This window comes from Lucilia cuprina, chromosome 2 (genome assembly GCF_022045245.1).
Source record: "Lucilia cuprina isolate Lc7/37 chromosome 2, ASM2204524v1, whole genome shotgun sequence".
NCBI lineage: Eukaryota > Metazoa > Arthropoda > Insecta > Diptera > Calliphoridae > Lucilia > Lucilia cuprina.
The window spans coordinates 68,201,379-68,221,037 of record NC_060950.1 but is presented as its reverse complement, the minus strand read 5'-3'; the positions used below and the strand labels follow the sequence as shown (position 1 = coordinate 68,221,037).

General features: G+C 29.1%; 1 protein-coding gene across 1 annotated transcript; it reads right to left on the bottom strand.

Annotated features, from left to right (window-relative positions):
- Positions 1–627: 627 nt before the first annotated feature.
- On the bottom strand, positions 628–2,486 carry LOC111681060 (zinc finger protein 527). Its single transcript, XM_023442776.2, has 2 exons — positions 1,763–2,486; positions 628–1,693 (listed from the first exon to the last, which is right to left on the bottom strand). Exons 1-2 carry the CDS (start codon positions 2,145–2,147, stop codon positions 858–860), a joined length of 1,221 nt encoding a protein of 406 aa, XP_023298544.2. The 5' UTR covers positions 2,148–2,486; the 3' UTR covers positions 628–857.
- Positions 2,487–19,659: the final 17,173 nt, after the last annotated feature.

The following is a 19,659-nucleotide window of genomic DNA, read 5'->3' as shown; positions in this document are numbered from 1 at the left end:
ATACATATGACAAAGCTAGGCTTTTATGACCCTTATTCACTCTCATTACCAACTTTCAGCTCGACATTCGCTATTTTATTGAGCATTTCTTGTATATTGCTGTCACAGATATGAACTGATAAGTTCATATCATGTATCATACTTTCAACAAACATTATCTTCCCGTGAATTTTGAGTTTAAAACACAGCACACCGAAGGTACCACTTCAAAACTGAAATAATACAAAGTCCTCTACCGGATTCATTAATCCTCTTATATTCCGAATTTCAATCACAACAATATGGAGAAGGTTCATCATGATAACATGGGGAGAGTGGTGACATGCATAGAAGTTTCTAAAGACCAAACCAGTTTTCGTAATACACGACATCTCCTCTGAATCGCTTATTTTTAACTTATACACCCAATATAGTAATACTTTCTATAGTCATTTTCAAAGTCGATTTACATTCATTTCCTGTAAAAATCCGTGCACTTTTCGCAACCTTTCATTACGTTGACAATTTCCCTTCTAGTTAGTTAATTTTTATATAAAATAAACAAAAATTTTCTTAAACCTTTAACCTTTAATTTTGTTCTTATCAAAATTAACAATCTCTATTTAATAAATAAATGAAAGTCATGACTTTTAATTAATAGAAATTAATTTTAATTATTTAATACTAAACATAGATGTTAACTTATCTTATGAATCATTAATACTATTTTTGGGAGAATATGTTAATGTTAAAAAGGAAAACAAAAGTTAAAAGGAAAACAAACATATATATATAGAATTTAAATTTGCAAAAAAACTAATACCTTGACTATAACTTTTTAAATAAAAATTATTATCAAAAACATTTTTTTTAATATTTTAAAGTTCCATTAATACCATTTCTTCTTGCCTGTCGTCATTAGCTATAGGAGAATCCTCTAGGGATTTCTGCTCTCTATGCACTATTTCCTTGATATGGCGTCGAGCCATATGATTATTTAGATTACCAACACTTTGATATGATCTATTGCAGTACTCACAGGCAAATGGTTTCTCTCCAGTATGCACTAACTGGTGTGAGGTTAAATGGCCTCGAGTGAAAAAACTCTTTTCACAGCGATCACATTTAAAGGGTCTTTCCATGTTGGGGTCATGAGATCTCATATGGGTTCTTAGATCAGATCTAGTGGGCCATTTTTTACCACACTCCTGACACTCAAAGATGCGCGGTTTAGCTTCGCCAGTATGTATGCGCATGTGTGATACCAATTGAGATTTGAGCACAAATTGTCGATCACATTGAGGACAAAAATGAGGTTTTTGCTGATAATGCACCGATTTCTGATGATAACTTAAACTGTGATTGGAGGCAAAAGTTTTTGTGCAGATTTGACAGGTATACTGTAGGCCATCGCCTATTTGATGTATCGATATAAGATGTAGTTTCAGTTGAAAATTACGGGTAAATTTTTTATCACAATAATTGCAAGGAAAAGGTCCTTTATAGGATTTTCTTCTAGAGGAAATATCTGAATCTGAAGATTTAGTAGAAGGTGAGGGAATATCATTTAAGTTTTTTTGATTTGTGGAAGATTGTAGAAAATTTTCAAAATTGTAACAACTTTGTGGCGATAAATTCTCCTCAAATATACCACTATCATGGGAAGAGCTATATAAATCCAAATCACTTGGCAGGTGAGAAAATTCAAAGTTATCTATTAAATAAAAAAGAAACTATAATAAGAAATCACCCTAAATAAAATTGTTTTTAAAAAAAAACTCACCAAAATCATTTAAATCATGAGGAAATTCATTAAACTCCTCTACTTCTTTCTCCTGCCAGTTAGTTATCACATTATTATCTTCCTGTCTTAACTTCTCTATCAAACCCAAGACCTCTTCTACAGCTTGATTTTTATAATCCGTATAACGTTGCCGTAGCTGCTCATCGGCCAGCACACATTGCTGGCGAAATGCTTTAAACTGTTGCACCTGCAGCCAGCATTCAACACAGATTATTTGTGGCAAACCATCATTGTTTTCACATTTTATGGAAAACGGTAAACACACCTTTAAATCCTCCCATAAATTGCTATATTTATCGAATATCTTATAGGTTTTTGAAGGATTTTCCTTTAAACAGCAGCGACACACGTTTTGATTCATCATATTATTTAAATTAATTTAATACTTGTTATTATTATTAATAATTTTTAAATTTATTTAATCTAAAAAAAGTCTTGTTTACACATTGGACTCCCAATACATTTTGAAATAGAAATCTTTAAAGGTCTTTTCGAGAGCCTTTAGCTGGAAATTTTTAAGTAAGACTTTCTCTCACACTCACCAACTCAGGGCCTTGCGGCCTCTCTTTAAACCATAATAAACAAATAATATTCTCTTCTCACAACTAAAGGTTTACCTAACATACCAAAACACAATATAAGCGTTAAACTACAAATCTCCCAGTCCCCAAAACCTTTCTTAAAGTCACACAAAATTTTGCTCATAAACTACTCTTACATTTTATCCTTCATTCTATATATACTCAACACTTTCTACAAACCTTTGCACTTTTCTTATAATTTTTTAATTTTTAAAACTCTCTTAAAATTTCAATACTCAGTTTTATTGCCCATAATCTCAGCTCAAACAAAGCCGTTTATTACTTAGTGGCTTATCAGCTATCAAGTACCTACTTGTCTGTAATTTGTTTGTGGCACTTTCATCATTTATTTTTTATTTGTTTGCCACTGATAACAAATAAATACATATTTATTATCTCTAGCACTTAAGTCGAGTTTAAATGTAAGTGACGACCTGTGTGTGGTTGAATCTGTGTGAAAAGTCAGCGATAATCTTTATTTAAAGAGGGAAACCCCTAAAAATAAATCAATAGATAATGAAATCATATCTTGAGGTTTAACAAATTTGGAAAATATCATTAGGGCATGTGTTAAGCAGTTATATTGATTAAAATTGTTCAGTTCTAGTTCAATTGATGTACTAGTATAGTATAGTTTTAGTTCAATTCTAGTTAAGTTCTAGTTCAATTCTAGTTCAGTTCTAGTTCAGTTCTAGTTCAGTTCCAGTTCAGTTCTAGTTCAGTTCTAGTTCAGTTCTAGTTCAGTTCTAGTTCAGTTCTAGTTCAGTTCTAGTTCAGTTCTAGTTCAGTTCTAGTTCAGTTCTAGTTCAGTTCTAGTTCAGTTCTAGTTCAGTTCTAGTTCAGTTCTAGTTCAGTTCTAGTTCAGTTCTAGTTCAGTTCTAGATCAGTTCTAGTTCAGTTCTATTTCAGTTTTAGTTCAGTTTTAGTTCAGTTCTAGTTCATTTGAATGTAGATCAGCATACTGAGCAGAGTCTTTGTTACTGACTATTCAAGAGACCACTTCTTATTTTTTGATCAAGAGGCAGAAGACAAATCAGACCCTAGACTAGAACCAGTAAGTATAAGTCAATCTACAGATTAGTTAATGCATAAATATATTATTGAGTAAATAATTTTCATAAACTTTGACCATCGTATTTGGTCATATATACTAGACCATCTATGAAAGTAATTAAACAACATAAATTTCTTTTATGTTGCTAAGGCTTTTTTTCGATTAACAAACTTAATTGTTTTATAATATTTTCATATATTTCATAACGAAAATTTTATAGGACAATAAAAAAATGGCGGCCACGTAAAATTCTTAAATTATTCATGGTCATTTATAATGGGAATTTTGATGAGGTTGATATTATGATGTTTTATTTTTTATTTTAAAAGTAATAAAAATGTCAGCACTGAAAGTAATAGGATATGTTATTGAACATGCATTTCTGACAGTGTAGGTAATACAAAGAAATTTGTTATTGATGTTAAGGTTCTTAATATTATATTAGTTTTAGCTTAGTAAAACTTAGGATAATTATAATGAAAAATTGGATTTAATATTGTTTTTTCACTATATTTGTAGAAAGCAATAGATTTATATATTATTGGCTTAAAAACAACTTTTAACAAAAGACTTATGAATTTCACTTCCTAGTTTTTTTTTTTTTTTTTTGTTTCCTTCTCAAGTACTTTTAACAAGTTGTTTTGGTTTTATTTTTGTGTTTGTTTCTATAGGTTAGTTTTTTTCTTTAATTGTATTCTGTTCCTTGCATTTTCAATTTATGTCTAGTATACACATATTTGTCGAGTTTGTTATTCATTATTGTTTTCTTTACACAAACAACAGTATTTTTTCTAAAACATTGGCGTAAATTAAAATTAAACTAGCGAAATTTTTCGCTTTATGAAAATAAGCTTAATTAAAGTTTTTTTTTAAGTGCTTTTCAGCACGCGAATCTCATCACTTCATTGTTTAGTTGGTTGAGTTGTTGGTAGGTTGGTCTGTATGCATTTTTATTGAGGGGTACTTGCAACGAGGTTTGGGGCATAAAATGGTTGTTTTAATACGTTTGTTTTTTGTTGTTGTTATTTTCTTTAGAAGTACCGCAATTTACGGCAGACAGTTAGACTCACGTGTGGCGGCGCATTGTATTAAATTACCCGAGTGTGTTTTAAACAAAAAACTTGTGAAGAGTTAGGAAGTTGAGAAGGACTATATAAGGTACGCTTAATTTGTTTTGAATTTTGAAATTCTCTATGAAACATAGACAAAAATTTGTTCCAAGTTTTGTAAAACATTTTCTAAAAACCAAACTTTTCTCAAAAATTTCATTAAGCGGCCCCTTATTATGTGTAATGTTGGCCTCTCCTTCCTAGTCTTAGTACTTTAAAATTAGAAAAAAAAACTCTTGATAGTAGATTTCTAAAAATAGTAGGTAATAAAATTTCAAAAAAAAAAAAAAAACTCATATAAAAACAAAATAAACTATTTTCAGTTTGAAGTCACGAAAATGATTTTATTCCATTTTTTTCCTCTAGTTGCAAGTGGTTTTATTTTCTAGCGAAAAATTTTAATTCAGGTGTATGATTTGTTGTTGTTGTTGTTGTTGGAAAATGACGGTTTGATGTTTAAGACATTAGTCACCATGTTGATTGAAGTGTAATTTGTATTTGAAAGGCAGGGGGAAATAAATTTTGTATGAAGAAGGTTTATGTCTAAATATTAAAAAGGATCTATTAAAAAACTTAAGTTTCTAATTAAAATTCATATGATCCCGAAACTATAGTCTACAGTTTTAATAGTGATGATTCCATAGAACAGTCTTTGGTCAAGAGATTATATTTCCTACAGTCGAGAGACTGTAAATTCCTCTATTACTCAAGCTAGCACTGATCACTCTATATTCAAGGTATTTAAGATCATTCCAGAACACAAACATCACCCTATATACAACTTTAGATCAGACAACTGTGCTTAGGTTACAGATCATTCTATAGTCCGACGACTACAGAGCACTCTGAGGATGCCAGATGATTTCAGAGTTTAGCCATTAAAAATGATTAAGCAGGCGGAAGGATATTGATCAGTCTATAGTCGGAAGACTAATACGAGGTATTTAAGATCATTGGAGTAAATAAACATCACTCTGTAGTCGAAGAATTATATATTAGACAACAGTCCATAGAATACAGATCTGTATATAGTCCGGCGACTGCAGAGTACTCTGAAGACGGCAGATCATTCCATAGTTTAGTAATTAAAAATCATTAATCAGACGGAAGGCTATCAGCCTATAGTCGGAAGACTAAAGATCAATATAAAATAGTCAGATTATATATCAATATATAGTCGATAGATTATAGATCAGTGTAAAGACGGAAGAATAAAGATCAGTCTATACTAATAAGATTAGGTTAGGTTGATAGGAGGATGTATATTCATAGGCCACAATCGGGCCTGTTGTGCGCTCCTTATCGTGAGAGAAAAAAAGAAAGAGGGAACTGAATAAATTATTTATCAGTGTTCAGAAACTCAGTATCCTGAAGGTAATTCCCAAGAATCTTCCAATCAGTGTTAGTCAGGAATATTATTTCCGGAATAACAACACTTCCAAGATACTTGTCTTCTCCACATGATCTACATATTTCTGAATCTGCACGTCCAATTTTGCATAAATGTGCTCGTTATATCTGTGTATCCACTCAGAATACGTACTATCATACTAACTTCAGACTTGCTCATTTTGAGGAGATTTTTCGTCTTGTTCTCATAAAGGTCACCCAATAGGATTTTCGTGGTTTTACCCACTGTTTCATTATTCCCAGAAGTCTTATCGGATTCTCCCACCCATATTCTTAGTTCAGCTTTTGTTACGTCAAATGGTTTTGCGTTTGTAAGATTAACTGCCTCGAGCTCTCTTCCCTTTAAAGCTATTCGCTCTGACTAAAGATCAGTATAAATTTGCTAGACTATTTATACGTCTTGACAGTTGAGAAACCAAAGAAACGAAACTACAGATCAGTATAGAATTGAGAGACAATAGATCAGTCTATAATTATAAGACCGAAGATCAGTCTTAGTCGAAAGATTCTAAATATCTCTAGAGTCAAATTATTATAGATCAATCTACAGTAAAAAGAGAACTCTATCACCAAGATATTAGAGATCAGTCAAGAAACTACAGATCAGTGAGCGAAAACAACTACAGATCAGTATATAATTGAGAGACTAAGGGTCAGTCTATAACTACGAGACTGAAGATCAGTGTAAGTCATTAGATTATAGAACTCTGTAGTCTAGGGTCTAAGATCAATCTACAGTCAAAAGACTAAAGTCAAATCTTTCACCAAGATATTAGAGATTAACATATAAACAACAAACTGTAGATCAGTATACAAATTAAGATCAGTAGTCTATATATATATATATATCACTGTAGAAATAACAAAAATTACTCTCTAGTCAAGACACTACAAGTCTAGAGACTATACATCACAATATAGCCGAGATACCTTAGATTATTCTATAGAAATTGTTATACAGATCACTTTGTAGTCAAGAAACTATAGATCAGTAAACAAAGTGAAGATCACTTTTCAGATCAGTGTCTAATTGAGAGACTACGGATTTCTAGATTATAGATTAGTTTATAGGGCTGAGATTTGAGATTATTAAAAAGAACAAATATCAGTGAAAAGAAACTTTAATAAGGTGTTTATTAATCCATTTATAGCTAAGAGGCGTCACAAAAATGTTTCTAAAAAATCGAAGAAATATGTTTTGTATTTTTATAATAAAAAAGAAAAACATGTTTTCTTTTGTCTTGTATTATGTATTATTTATTTACAACGTTCCACCCTCTACCACAACATAATCAATACCACACTTGCCTTCTCCCGCTCCTAAACATTTTACAAACAATTACAAAGTAGTTGTAATTTAAAAAAAAAAACAAAAGAAATAAAATAGTTAAAACAATACATTTAAAAAACAACAACATGCAATTTTATACTCTACCACTTTGTGTATGTCTAGAGTTTTTTAATATTTTATAGCCCATATATTTGTGTGTATGTGTGTGTATGTGCACAAAATAATATACAATAGAGAAAAAATCATATAAAAATATAAAACAAATTCTAATTTTATATGCAATTTATATAATATAAATAATCAGTTTTCAAACAGCTGCAAAGTTTCACATTTCACTAGTTACTTGTAAAAGTTAAAAATATACAAAAAAAAAAATATTTTATTTTTAGAAATATTTATTTAGAAATTTGATTGAATATATTTTAGTCTATATTTGATAAGGTTTCGATACATAAATAAGTTACATGGAATTGTGTGTAAAAAAATGTTCAATATTTAATGCTGCAGTTGAAAAATTCATTGTTCTTGCAAAGAGTGAAAGTTATGACAATGCAGATAGGAAAAGCATGTTGTGTCAACTGTTACAAGTAAAAAAAATATTTTCAATCGCTATACAATAACGGATCAGCAATTATTATGCAATAAAATTTCTTTGTATTAGCAATTTTCTAAAAGTAGAAACATTATAAAATAGCTTTCCGAGTTTCTTAAAAACTATTAGAAAAAAATATTAAAAAGAAGTACTGAAATGAACTAGAACTGAACTAGAACTGAACTAGAACTGAACTAGAACTGAACTAGAACTGAACTAGAACTGAACTAGAACTGAACTAGAACTGAACTAGAACTGAACTAGAACTGAACTAGAACTGAACTAGAACTGAACTCGAACTGAACTAGAACTGAACTAGAACTGAACTAGAACTGAACTAGATCTGATGAATGATTCCTGTTTTCTTATATTTTCAATTATTTCGAATATCTGCCAACATAATCAAAGATTTTCAAGGTTTCATCTTAATTAAGCACCATTTCATTATGATAGTTTAGCTAAATATCTTAGTAAGACTTATTTACTCTTTAACTCAAATGGTTTCATCCATTTAACGCTAAATACACTTTTCTTTCTATTTAGATATTCCCTTTTGCACAATATCTCTTGTAACAATTTTCATATATGTATGTGTATGAGTATTTAATCAAATTGAAATCCATTTCAAACAAAATTTTCATTAATTTTAACCACAATGTGGTCAGTTTGTTTTTACTGTTATAGTATTTATTTACTACAAAATTTCAAACACCCTCAATATTGTGCTCATTCTCTTTGCTGACATCACCATCCCCCCTCTGCAGCTTTTATCCAGTTACCGTTGCAATATTTAAACTATAAGCCAGTATGTGTGTACAATATGAAATCTGATATGTGTGCTTATATCCTTTAAGTATTTTAACAATGTTAGCGTATATATATGTATTCATGTTCATATGTACGCATAACTGTTAAACACGTGGGTGTTAGTATGTAGATCCTTTTATATGTATATGAGTTCATTTTACACACATAATCAAGTGTTTAAATGGGTTTAAATAACAACAACTACTACTACTATTATTGCTGGTGTTACTCTATATTGAGGTTTACTTGCAACACTGAGCGAGAGGTTGAATGAGTAAAGAATGTGAGAACAAGCGAATGTCCTTAAGTACTTGAGTGGTTAAATTGAATTCTTGCAATTTAACAGTTGATTAAATTTTGTCACGTGACCTTTTCTTTTCATGCATGTCTGTTTGTGTTTTTGACCATGTAAAAACATGTAAAAAAAAATTGAAGAATACAAAAAGAAGAAATTAAAGTAAAAAAGGGAGTAATAAACTGACATGTAGTAAACTAAGTAAAGTTTTTTTTTATAAATCTTTAGTTTAACATAATAGTGGGAAAATAATCCATTTAAATTTTGTAATAATATAATGATATTGATTCTTATAAACTATGTTTGCGGCGAATTCCAAAAACGTTTTAAGACAGTCTTGCAAACAGACATATAGGGGGACATATTTTTATCACATATTAAGACAGAAGGACTAATAGATAGAAAGGAAAACAGAAAGACGATAATGACATGATCGTTTAATAACTGATATACTAATAGATAAACGTACAGACAAGCCAATAAATAGACAAAAAAACGGACTAATAGATAGATATACAGGCAGAAAACAGAAGGACAGAAAGACGGACATGATCGTTTAAAAAATGATACTCATATCAGGACCTATTAATATGGAATTCGTGAGGGTCATCAAGTCTAGTATAGAACTTGGTTTTTGCAGCTTTTTGTCGAGATATGAGTATATTTAACAATTATGAACTTAAAAGCCTTATTTGACGGTTTTAGTTGCATGGGGCCTCGATGAGATAATGGACCGAAGTTAACTATTTTCCATAGGCTTCGTCTACAGTATCATAAAAGATCATATGCCAAATTTCATTGAATTATCTCCAAAATTGCGTCCTGTAGTTTGGTTACAAGGTTTACAATCCCTACAAGGTAAAGTTGTATGGGGGCCAGGTGAAATAATGGACTGATCTTAACCGTTTTCAATAGGCTTCGTCCCTACGGTAATAGAATATCATGTACCAAATTTTATTGAATTATCTTCAAAATTGCGACCTGTAGTTTGATTATAAGGTTTACATGGACGGACAGACGGTTAGACAGACGGACGGACAGATGGAAGGACATAGATAAATCGACTCATAAAATGATTCTGAGCCGATTGGTATACTTTAAGGTGGGTATAGGACCAATATTATTGTGCGTTACAAACATCAGCACAAACCCAATAGGGTATAAAGAGATAGAAAGACGAACATGATTGTTTAAAAAAAAAATGATAAGAATTATGATAAATGTATGTATTTGTAGATTATCGATCATATTGAATGACCAAAATCATTAAAATTAAATCAATCAAAATATATTTTTACTCCTATGAGTTTTATTTGTTAACTGGACCAATATAAAAAAAGCTCAACTTTTTCCCCGAAAATGTTCCAATAACCTCTTAATACCTTCATGACCTTAGTTAAAGACAAATCGAAATAACTTTCTCACAAAATTCTTAAACTAAAATTAATTCATTGATACAAAAAAAAGACATTCTTCATAACTAGTATTTAAATTTTACAACCTTGAGAAATCCCACACATGTTAAAGGGCAACATGTTGGTTACAACTAAAAAAAAAAAACTATATTCGTGTGCGATATTAATAATCATAAACTCATATACAGATCGATACTTAGTAGTCAATCATAAATTACTAATGCTAGAACATTTATATATATATATATATATATATATATATATATATATATATATATATATATATATATATTTATATATATATATATATATTATATATATATATTTATATATATATATATATATATAATATATATATATATATATATTAATATATATATATATTATAATATATATAATATTATATATATATATATTTTTCGAAGCGAAAGACATTAAGCTAATAGTTAAATACTTTCTCTTTCTAAATGCCTATATGTGTTTGGTTTTTAGTTGTAATTTAAATTGTGTGTGTGTGTGTTTTTTTTAGTTTAAAGGCAATAAATCAATACGCATTATAAATGAAAATTGCAGGTTATACAATAAGCAAACAATAGAAATACATATATGTATATGAAAATTTAATTGTACGGTTTTATTCTAACAAATATGCATTTTAAAAGGATAAGAAACAAATTTCATATCTTATACTTGTTTAAATTTTCATATTAATATTTCGAAAGATCTGTCCATAAATATGTGGTCAAAATGTGGATATGTGATGTGATTTTTCAATATATCTTAAATTTGCAAAAGTTTAAACTTGCAAAAACACAGAGAAGGAAGTTGAAGAACACTCTGAGTCGAGTTTTGGACACTTCTGAATGTTTACTTATACTTATCTGAAGCAAAGAGAATCCAATCTTGCAAAGAGTTGAATACTGAGAAGAAATCTTAAAAATGAAATACATTAGTGAAGATAAATCTAGATTTAAAAAAAAAAAACATGAGTGATCCCAAATTAAACTCCTTTTTCAATATAAACGTGTTTTAACAAAGTTACACGTCTTCCATAAAAAAAATGATTTTTTGTGGTAAATATTGAAAAGATTTAAGGAGAAACATGAGTGATTACAAATTAAGCTCTTTTTTCAATTTAAACGTGTTTTAAAGGAGATAGAGCCGATTTTAGGTTTTCCTAAAAAATCGATTTTTAGTGAAAAATATCGATTTTTGTGGAAAAACATGAGTGATCACAAATTAAGCTCCTTTTTCAATTTAAACGTTTTTTAACGAAGTTACAGCCGATTTTAGGTTTTCCAACATAAAAATCGATTTTTGGTTGAAAATATCAATTTTTAGGGAAAAACTGGGTGATCACAAATTAAGCTCCTTTTTGAATTTAAACGTGTTTAAGCAAAGTTACAGCCGATTTTAAGTTTTCAAACATAAAATCGATTTTTTGTTGAAAATATCGATTTTTGGTGAAAGAACATGAGTGATTACAAATTAAGCTCCTTTTTGAATTTAAACGTGTTTTAGCAAAGTTACAGCCGATTTAAGGTTTTCCAACAAAAAATAGATTTTTGGTGGAAAATATCGAATTTTAGGGAAAAAACATGAGTGATCACAAATTAAGTTCCTTTTTCAATTTAAACGTGTTTTAACGAAGTTACAGCCGATTTTAAGTTTTAGAACAAAAAATCGATCGAATTTGAAATTATCGGTTTTTAGTGAGAAACATGAGTGATCACAAATTAAGCTCCGTTTAGAATTAAAACGTGTTTTAACGAAGTTACAGCCGATTTTATGTTTTCAAACAAAAAAATCCATTTTTGGTGGAAAATATAGATTTTTAGGGAAAAACATCAGTGATCACAAATTAAGCTCCTTTTTCAATTTAAACGTGTTTTAACGAAGTTACAGACGATTTTAAGTTTTAGAACAAAAAACCGATTTTTGGTGGAAAATATAGATTTTTAGTGAAAAACATGAGTGATCACAAATTAAGCTCCTTTTTCAATTTAAACGTGTTTTAACGAAGTTACAGCCGTTTTAATGTTTTCCTAAAAAAATCTATTTTTGGTGGAAAATATATATTTTTATGGAAAAACATGAGTGATTGCAAATTAAGCTCCTTTTTCAATTTTAACGTGTTTAACGAAATTACAGTCGATTTTAAGTTTTAGAACATAAATTGGTCATAAATTAAGCTCCATTTTCAATTTAAACGTGTTTTAACGAAGTTACAGCCGATTTTACGTTTTTAAACAAAAAATCGATTTTAGATGAAAAATATCGATTTTTGTGGAAAAACTGGAGTGATCACAAATTAAGCTCCTTTTAGAATTTAAACGTGTTTTAACGAAGTTACAGTCGATTTTAAGTTTGCAAACAAAAAATCGATTTTTGGTGGGAAATATCGATTTTTAGGGACAAACATGAATGATCACAAATTAAGCTCCTTTTTCAATTTAAACGTGTTTTAACGAAGTTACAGCCGATTTTAGCTTTTCCAACATAAAAATCGATTTTTGGTTGAAAATATCGATTTTTAGGAAAAAACTGGGAGATCACAAATTAAGCTCCTTTTTGAATTTAAACGTGTTTTAGCAAAGTTACAGCCGATTGTAGGTTTTCCAACAAAAAATCAATTTTGGGTGGAAAATATTGATTTTGAGGAATAAACATGTGTGATCACAAATTAAGCTCCTTTTTGAATTTAAACGTGTTTTAGCAATGTTACAGGTTTTCCAACAAAAAATCGATTTTTGGTGGAAAATATCAAATTTTAGGGAAAAAACATGAGTGATCACAAATTAAGCTCCTTTTTATACCCTTCACTTTCGTGAGAAGGGTATATATAAGTTTGTCATTCCGTTTGTAATTTCTATAATATAATTTTCCGACCCTATAAAGTATATATATTCTTGATCCTTATAGATAGCGGAGTCGATTAAGCTATGTCCGTCTGTCTGTCTGTCCGTCTGTCTGTCTGTCTGTTGAAATCAGTTTTTAGAGGACCCCAGATATCGGCGATGTCTGAATCTTCAATAATTCTATTAGCCATGCTTTCGAGAAGATCGCTATTTAAAATCAGCAAAATCGGTCGGTAAATAACGGAGATATGAGCAAAAATCCGAGACAACCTCTGAAAATTTCATCAAAAAATTGTTAAAAAAGCAACAAAAACACTAAAAACACTGTACATAGAAAAAGATGTACACGTGTGTGTGTAGATGTATTTGGTTTTATTCAGCTGTGTATTTTTTGTATGTTTGGAATTCAAACATACAAAGTATACACAGCAAAAAAATATGATTTGCATTTTTTGTTAAAATAAAATAATTTTCCCTTTTGTTTTGCAAATATATTTTTTGATGAATAGAAAAAAGTATTTAAAACGTTTTCAATTGTATGAGAGTAGATTGTGAGTTATTGTACAATAATTTTTATGCAAATAATGTAAGTTTGAAATTTAAAACTAACACAAATTTTTTCCAAGTGCTTTTTAAAACAATTTTTTTTTACGATAAACAAAAACAAAATCTACGTCTCGTCAATGTTTACCATCAATGAATCAGACGTCGAAGTCGACCGGCTTCGAGTCGGAGCTTAGCCGCCGCCGAACTATATTTAGTTGCTTGAGCCGCCGCCGAAACATTCGGCTTAAATCGACTCAAATTTTTTTAATGTTTTTATTAACTAGACTGTAAGATCAATTATGTTTAAAATACACTATGGTGAAGGGTATATAAGATTCGGCACAGCCGAATATAGCACTCTTACTTGTTCAATTTAAACGTGTTTTAAAGAAGTTACAGCCGATTTTAGGTTTTCCTACAAAAAATCGATTTTTGGTGGAAAATATCGATTTTTAGGGAAAAACAGGAGTGATCACAAATTAAGCTCCTTTTTCAATTTAAACGTGTTTTAACGAAGTTACAGCCGATTTAATGTTTTCCAACAAAACATCGATTTTTGGTGGAAAATATCGAAAATATGAGTGATCACAAATTAAGCTTCATTTTCAATTCAAACGTGTTTTAACGAATTTACAGCCGATTTTAAGTTTTACAGCAAAAAATCGATTTTTGGTGGAAAATATCGAATTTTATGGAAAAACATGAGTTTTACACTCAATAAATTGTAACCTAACATTGACCTTGTTTACAAAATCATGTAAAGATTAATGATTGTCATTATAAGTTGTTTACAAAATTATATGTGACTTTCAAAAAACAATATTAATTGCTGTAGTCGAAAATTAATTTTGTATAAAAACAAGTATGAATGTCGATCATAGCCGACTATTTGAAACTCAACAACAGTCAGTATGTTAAAAATGTGGATTATTTTTTATATAATAAAGCATTTAATTTTTATAAAACAAAGTTTTGCCGATTTTTGTTGACATTTTAAAACATCTAACGTAATTATGAGCCCAAAGGGCCCATTCGGGAGGTACAGTTGTATGGGGGCTAGGAAAAATAATGGACCGTTTTAAACTATTTCCAATGTCGTTCGTCCTTAAATTAAAAGAAGAGTATGTGCATGGACACACTGATAGACAGACAGGCAGACAGACAGACAGGGAGACAGACAGACAGAGAGACAGACAGACAGACAGACAGACAGAGAGACAGACAGACAGACAGACAGACAGACAGAGAGATGGACATAGCTAAATGATTCTGAGCCGATTGGTAAACTTTAAGGACCAACATTTTTGTCTGTTACAAACATCAACACAAACACATAATACCCTCCTCACTATAGTGGTGTATAGAGTATAAAAACCATAAAACTCAATTTTATTTTAGAATGTTTTTACCAAATAATTTCTTCAAATATCTTTGTTATTAATTTCTTGTATTTTACTTTATTTACCTATGATTGTAATTAATGTGGTTTAATATTTACCTTTGACAAATTTTCTATATATTGTGAGACACACATGAACAACTCAGTCCCCTGAGTTGGGGTTTATTTGTATTACGTTAATTTGTATATGATATAAGGCTTGTTAATGAAATTTTTTTATTTAACTTATTTTGGACTAAATTGTATTTTGTTTTTGTTAGTTAATTAGACAGTTTGTTATGAAGATAATTAAATGAGTAACTATAATTATGGATATGTTTTGTTTTACTTTGTAGAGACAATAATTTAAAAGTTTTGGGTATAAGGAGATCGGGGCTTAGATGGTATAAAACTTTAAGTAATTTTTCTTTCAAGGGGTAAGACACTTTAAGACTCATTAAGTAAAAAAATCTAAATTTCAGATCTGTAGCATAAAATGTTTATAAATTCATTATCAATATGATCAAAACTTATCAATATGATCTAAATATCTGCTTTTTTCAAATACTATCCTGTGGCCATAAACTATTAACACAGCAATGTATTATTTTCCTTAAACAAACACTACCCAACAATAGTATTTTATTTTACTACATAACAATAAAATGACAATGTTAATAATGAACACAGACATAGAATGAGCAACTCAACAATGAAAATTGTATATCGAATAAAATAAATACAAGAGAATTTAACATAGAAAATAACCTCTTTTTTTATTATGCAACAACTATAAAAAGAACAATAACAACAACAACAGCAGAAACATTGACTTCTAGTACATACAACATCAATAAAAATAATAATAACAATAACAAAACTATCACAAAGAAAATAACAAAAGTAGTTTGTATAAGTAAAACTAAACATGCAGGATTATACACACACACACACATACATACATATATGTAAAAATGTATGACATTCTCATAAGTATGAATCATTGTTCATGTTGTTAGCAGGATTTTAACAACTTCTGACATTATACAAACAAACAAATTGTGTATGCAGTATGCTTTAATATGTGTGTTTATCAAGAGAGTACAACAGTACGTATGAATGATTTGTATAGTAGTTGTATGTATAAAGAGTTTATAATACAATATTTGTATTTAAACCAATACAATACTATACATAGATCATATATGTATGTATATATTTGTACTAGTTTACGTATGTGAGAACATTCTCATATGCATACGATTTGTTGTTATTTAACTATATACAAATAACTATGTAGTATGTATATATACAAAACTTATTGTTTTTAATAGATTTGACGTTTTGGTATTAAAAGTTAAAAAGTCAAAAACTTTCTATATGGGTCATTTTAAATAAATAACTATGAGATGAAAATAAAAACAATATAATGGAAAAAAAATGTTTAAAAATTTTCTATATGTAATCAATTGGAAATTAAGTTTTTCTGTTATTTCATAGAAAAAATGAAATAAATTTCTACATGGATTTAGTTCTATTTTAAATTACATATTTATTGAAACAGTTTAACAGAAACATTCAAAGATACCGATATAATGTAAATAAGAAAGAAAATTTACGAAACTTGTGTTAGTATACTTTGTATACTAACTAACTAACTAACTAACTAACTAACTAACTAACTAACTAACTAACTAACTAACTAACTAACTAACTAACCAATTCAGTTCTAGTTCAGTTCTAGTTCAGTTCTAGTTCGGTTCTAGTTCAGTTCTAGTTCAGTTCTAGTTCAGTTCTAGTTCAGTTCTAGTTCAGTTCTAGTTCAGTTCTAGTTCAGTTCTAATTCTAGTTCTAATTCAGTTCTAATTCAGTTCTAGTTCAGTTCTAGTTCAGTTCTAGTTCAGTTCTAGTTCAGTTCTAGTTCAGTTCTAGTTCAGTTCTAGTTCAGTTCTAGTTCGATACTAGTTCAGTTCTAGTTTATCGTATGTTGTTCAACCTTTGACCTTTTCGTAATTAACATTGTAATAAAAAACAGACGTTAAAAAATAACTACCTATAAAAATAACCATAAAACATGAAATTGTAATTTTATTTGTTCCCTCTAAAGTGGTATGACTGATTGTATGCATTTTTGTACATACTTGCAAATAGTCATTAAGTTTTGGTTGTTTATTTTTTTTTTTTTTTTCGTAAAATATACCAACTAATTTTTATGCATACATGTCAATTTTCAAAGAATTTTATTGTCGAATTTACCTCAAGCGTTTCATTACCTATTTTTTTATAGGGTGAGTGCTACAATTTAATTTTCTTTAAAGATCACAAAACATGCATTACACGAACAACGTCAGACGTTTAGCGGGAAATGGTCAAGTAAGTAATAATTTGATATTGGCATGTTTGTTGTTATTGAATGGCTGACGTTGTTGATGTTTGTACAGCCATAGTTATTAGATGTGGAGATTTGGTTTGTTGGCTGCAGTTGTATTATATTATTGCAACTTCCATTATGGTGAGTGGTATTTGTATTGTAGTGTATTTGTATTTACATAAGAAATATTTAATAAATAGTTTAGATTTTTATGAGTTTTGGTTTTGTTTTTTTGCAATAGTAGTTGTTTTTTGTGCAGTAGTATTAAAAACTATATATAATTAGTTGTAGAGCAGAAGCTGGTATTAAAGTTTCAAACGTAAAATGTCTGAAAATAATTATGAATAAAAACTACATATTTAGGGAGTTATTAAAAGTGAAATATTTCTATTTTAACAAACGTTATTAGTTTGTAAACAATAGCTGTAATATTGTGAAAAATTGATAATTTCGAAATTAATTGTTTAGTATAGTTTAGTATAAAACAATTTGTTGCGTTTTAAATCAAAATTTATTTTGTTTTAAAAGTTAAGTTGCAATTGAGTTCTTAAAGTATTCTCTCATGTAATTAAACATCATGAAAAAACGTAGTTAAATAGAAAAGTCAATATATCAAAACTAGCTATAAATATACACATGTACATATAAACAAATACAACTTTAAATATCCTGTAAAATACCCAGCATTTCGTAGTGATTATATCGAACCAGTTGCCTACCCCTAAATTTCCTAAAACACTCAGATTCATTGAAGTTTTTTTGTAAGAGATACTGATCAACGCCACAACTACTGGGTAGAGAATTCAAATCAAACAAAACCTTTCAATACACACTCAAGAACACACTGCATGCGGGTAGACATACAAACATACATATATACCACAACCAAATTTGTACATGATGATAAATCCATAGATAGTCATCTAATGGTAACCTGAGTAAATATGCAAAAAAGCTTATGTTTATGAAACTGTAATTCTATGTATGAATGTAGTATATATTTGCATGTGGCATAAACAATCTATAGACTTTATATGTTGTCTAAAGTCAAATAAATATACAAACATTAAAGCTATATCCTCTGCATTTGATGATAAATGTAAATCTGTAAAACAAATTTACTTACTTAGACACAAAACTTTCGTATGCACTTCCACTACGAAGTTAGTCTGGAGCTCACACATACATATGTAAATCTCAGGGATTATGATTGAAATTTTAAAAAGTTATCTGTAGGAGTACAGAAAATAACAAACAAATTTAGGCAACCGAATTAGAATTTATTAAGTATGAAAGTAGGTTAGATTAGGCTCAAAGAGGATCAGTCAATTAATGGGTATTATTGCCTGGAATCCATAGTAACTACTCAAAAATTGTACACTTTACAATGCCAATGTCTTGGCTACAATTAATTCTATCTATAGTTTTCAAAACTTCACCCTCTTAATACCTACCACTCTGTTAAATATTAAAAATAGGTATTTTTACTTTTCATTAAATAAAAGTTTTACTTTTATATATATATATATTCATGAATTCAAGTTGACTAGACACTTACTCATATTTTCAGTTCAACTTCATGTTAATACTTTCATATGGACTGTCCATATGAACGAGAATAGAACAATAGTGTCTAACCTTGCCGGAGGAGATTTAACTAACTATAAAAGTAAAACAAAACCACAACTATAGATATGTTGCATCATAACTTTTGCATCTATAGATATTGAACATAAAAATTATGTGTCTATATATTGTTCATACAAATACATCAATATTGCATTACGATTTGTGAATATTAAAGTGCTCTTGGACTAGAAAGTACCTGAATATAAGGGAGATAAGTTTGTGAAAAATGTAGGCAGAGATGTTGCATTATAAAAGTTAAGGTATACTTAACTATTCAATAAAAGTTGTGTAAAATATATATTATATCTCATTGTATACTTATATAAGAGGAATTTAAAAATAAATATGTAGGTATGAATATGTATGTATTTTATATATAATAAATCATAATGCGGGTAATAATTTTAATAAGATAATTTATTAAAAAGGAACATTACTAGAACTGAACTAGAACTGAACTAGAACTGAACTAGAACTGAACTAGAACTGAACTAGAACTGAACTAGAACTGAACTAGAACTGAACTAGAACTGAACTAGA

Bases quoted from the DNA above. Each gene is read 5' to 3' on its own strand.
- LOC111681060 (XM_023442776.2), bottom strand. From the start codon at position 2,147: ATGATGAATCAAAACGTGTGTCGCTGCTGTTTAAAGGAAAATCCTTCA. The intron at 1,694-1,762 runs GTGAGTTTTTTT...TTTATTTAATAG, and splicing joins TCATGATTTAAATGATTTTG to ATAACTTTGAATTTTCTCAC.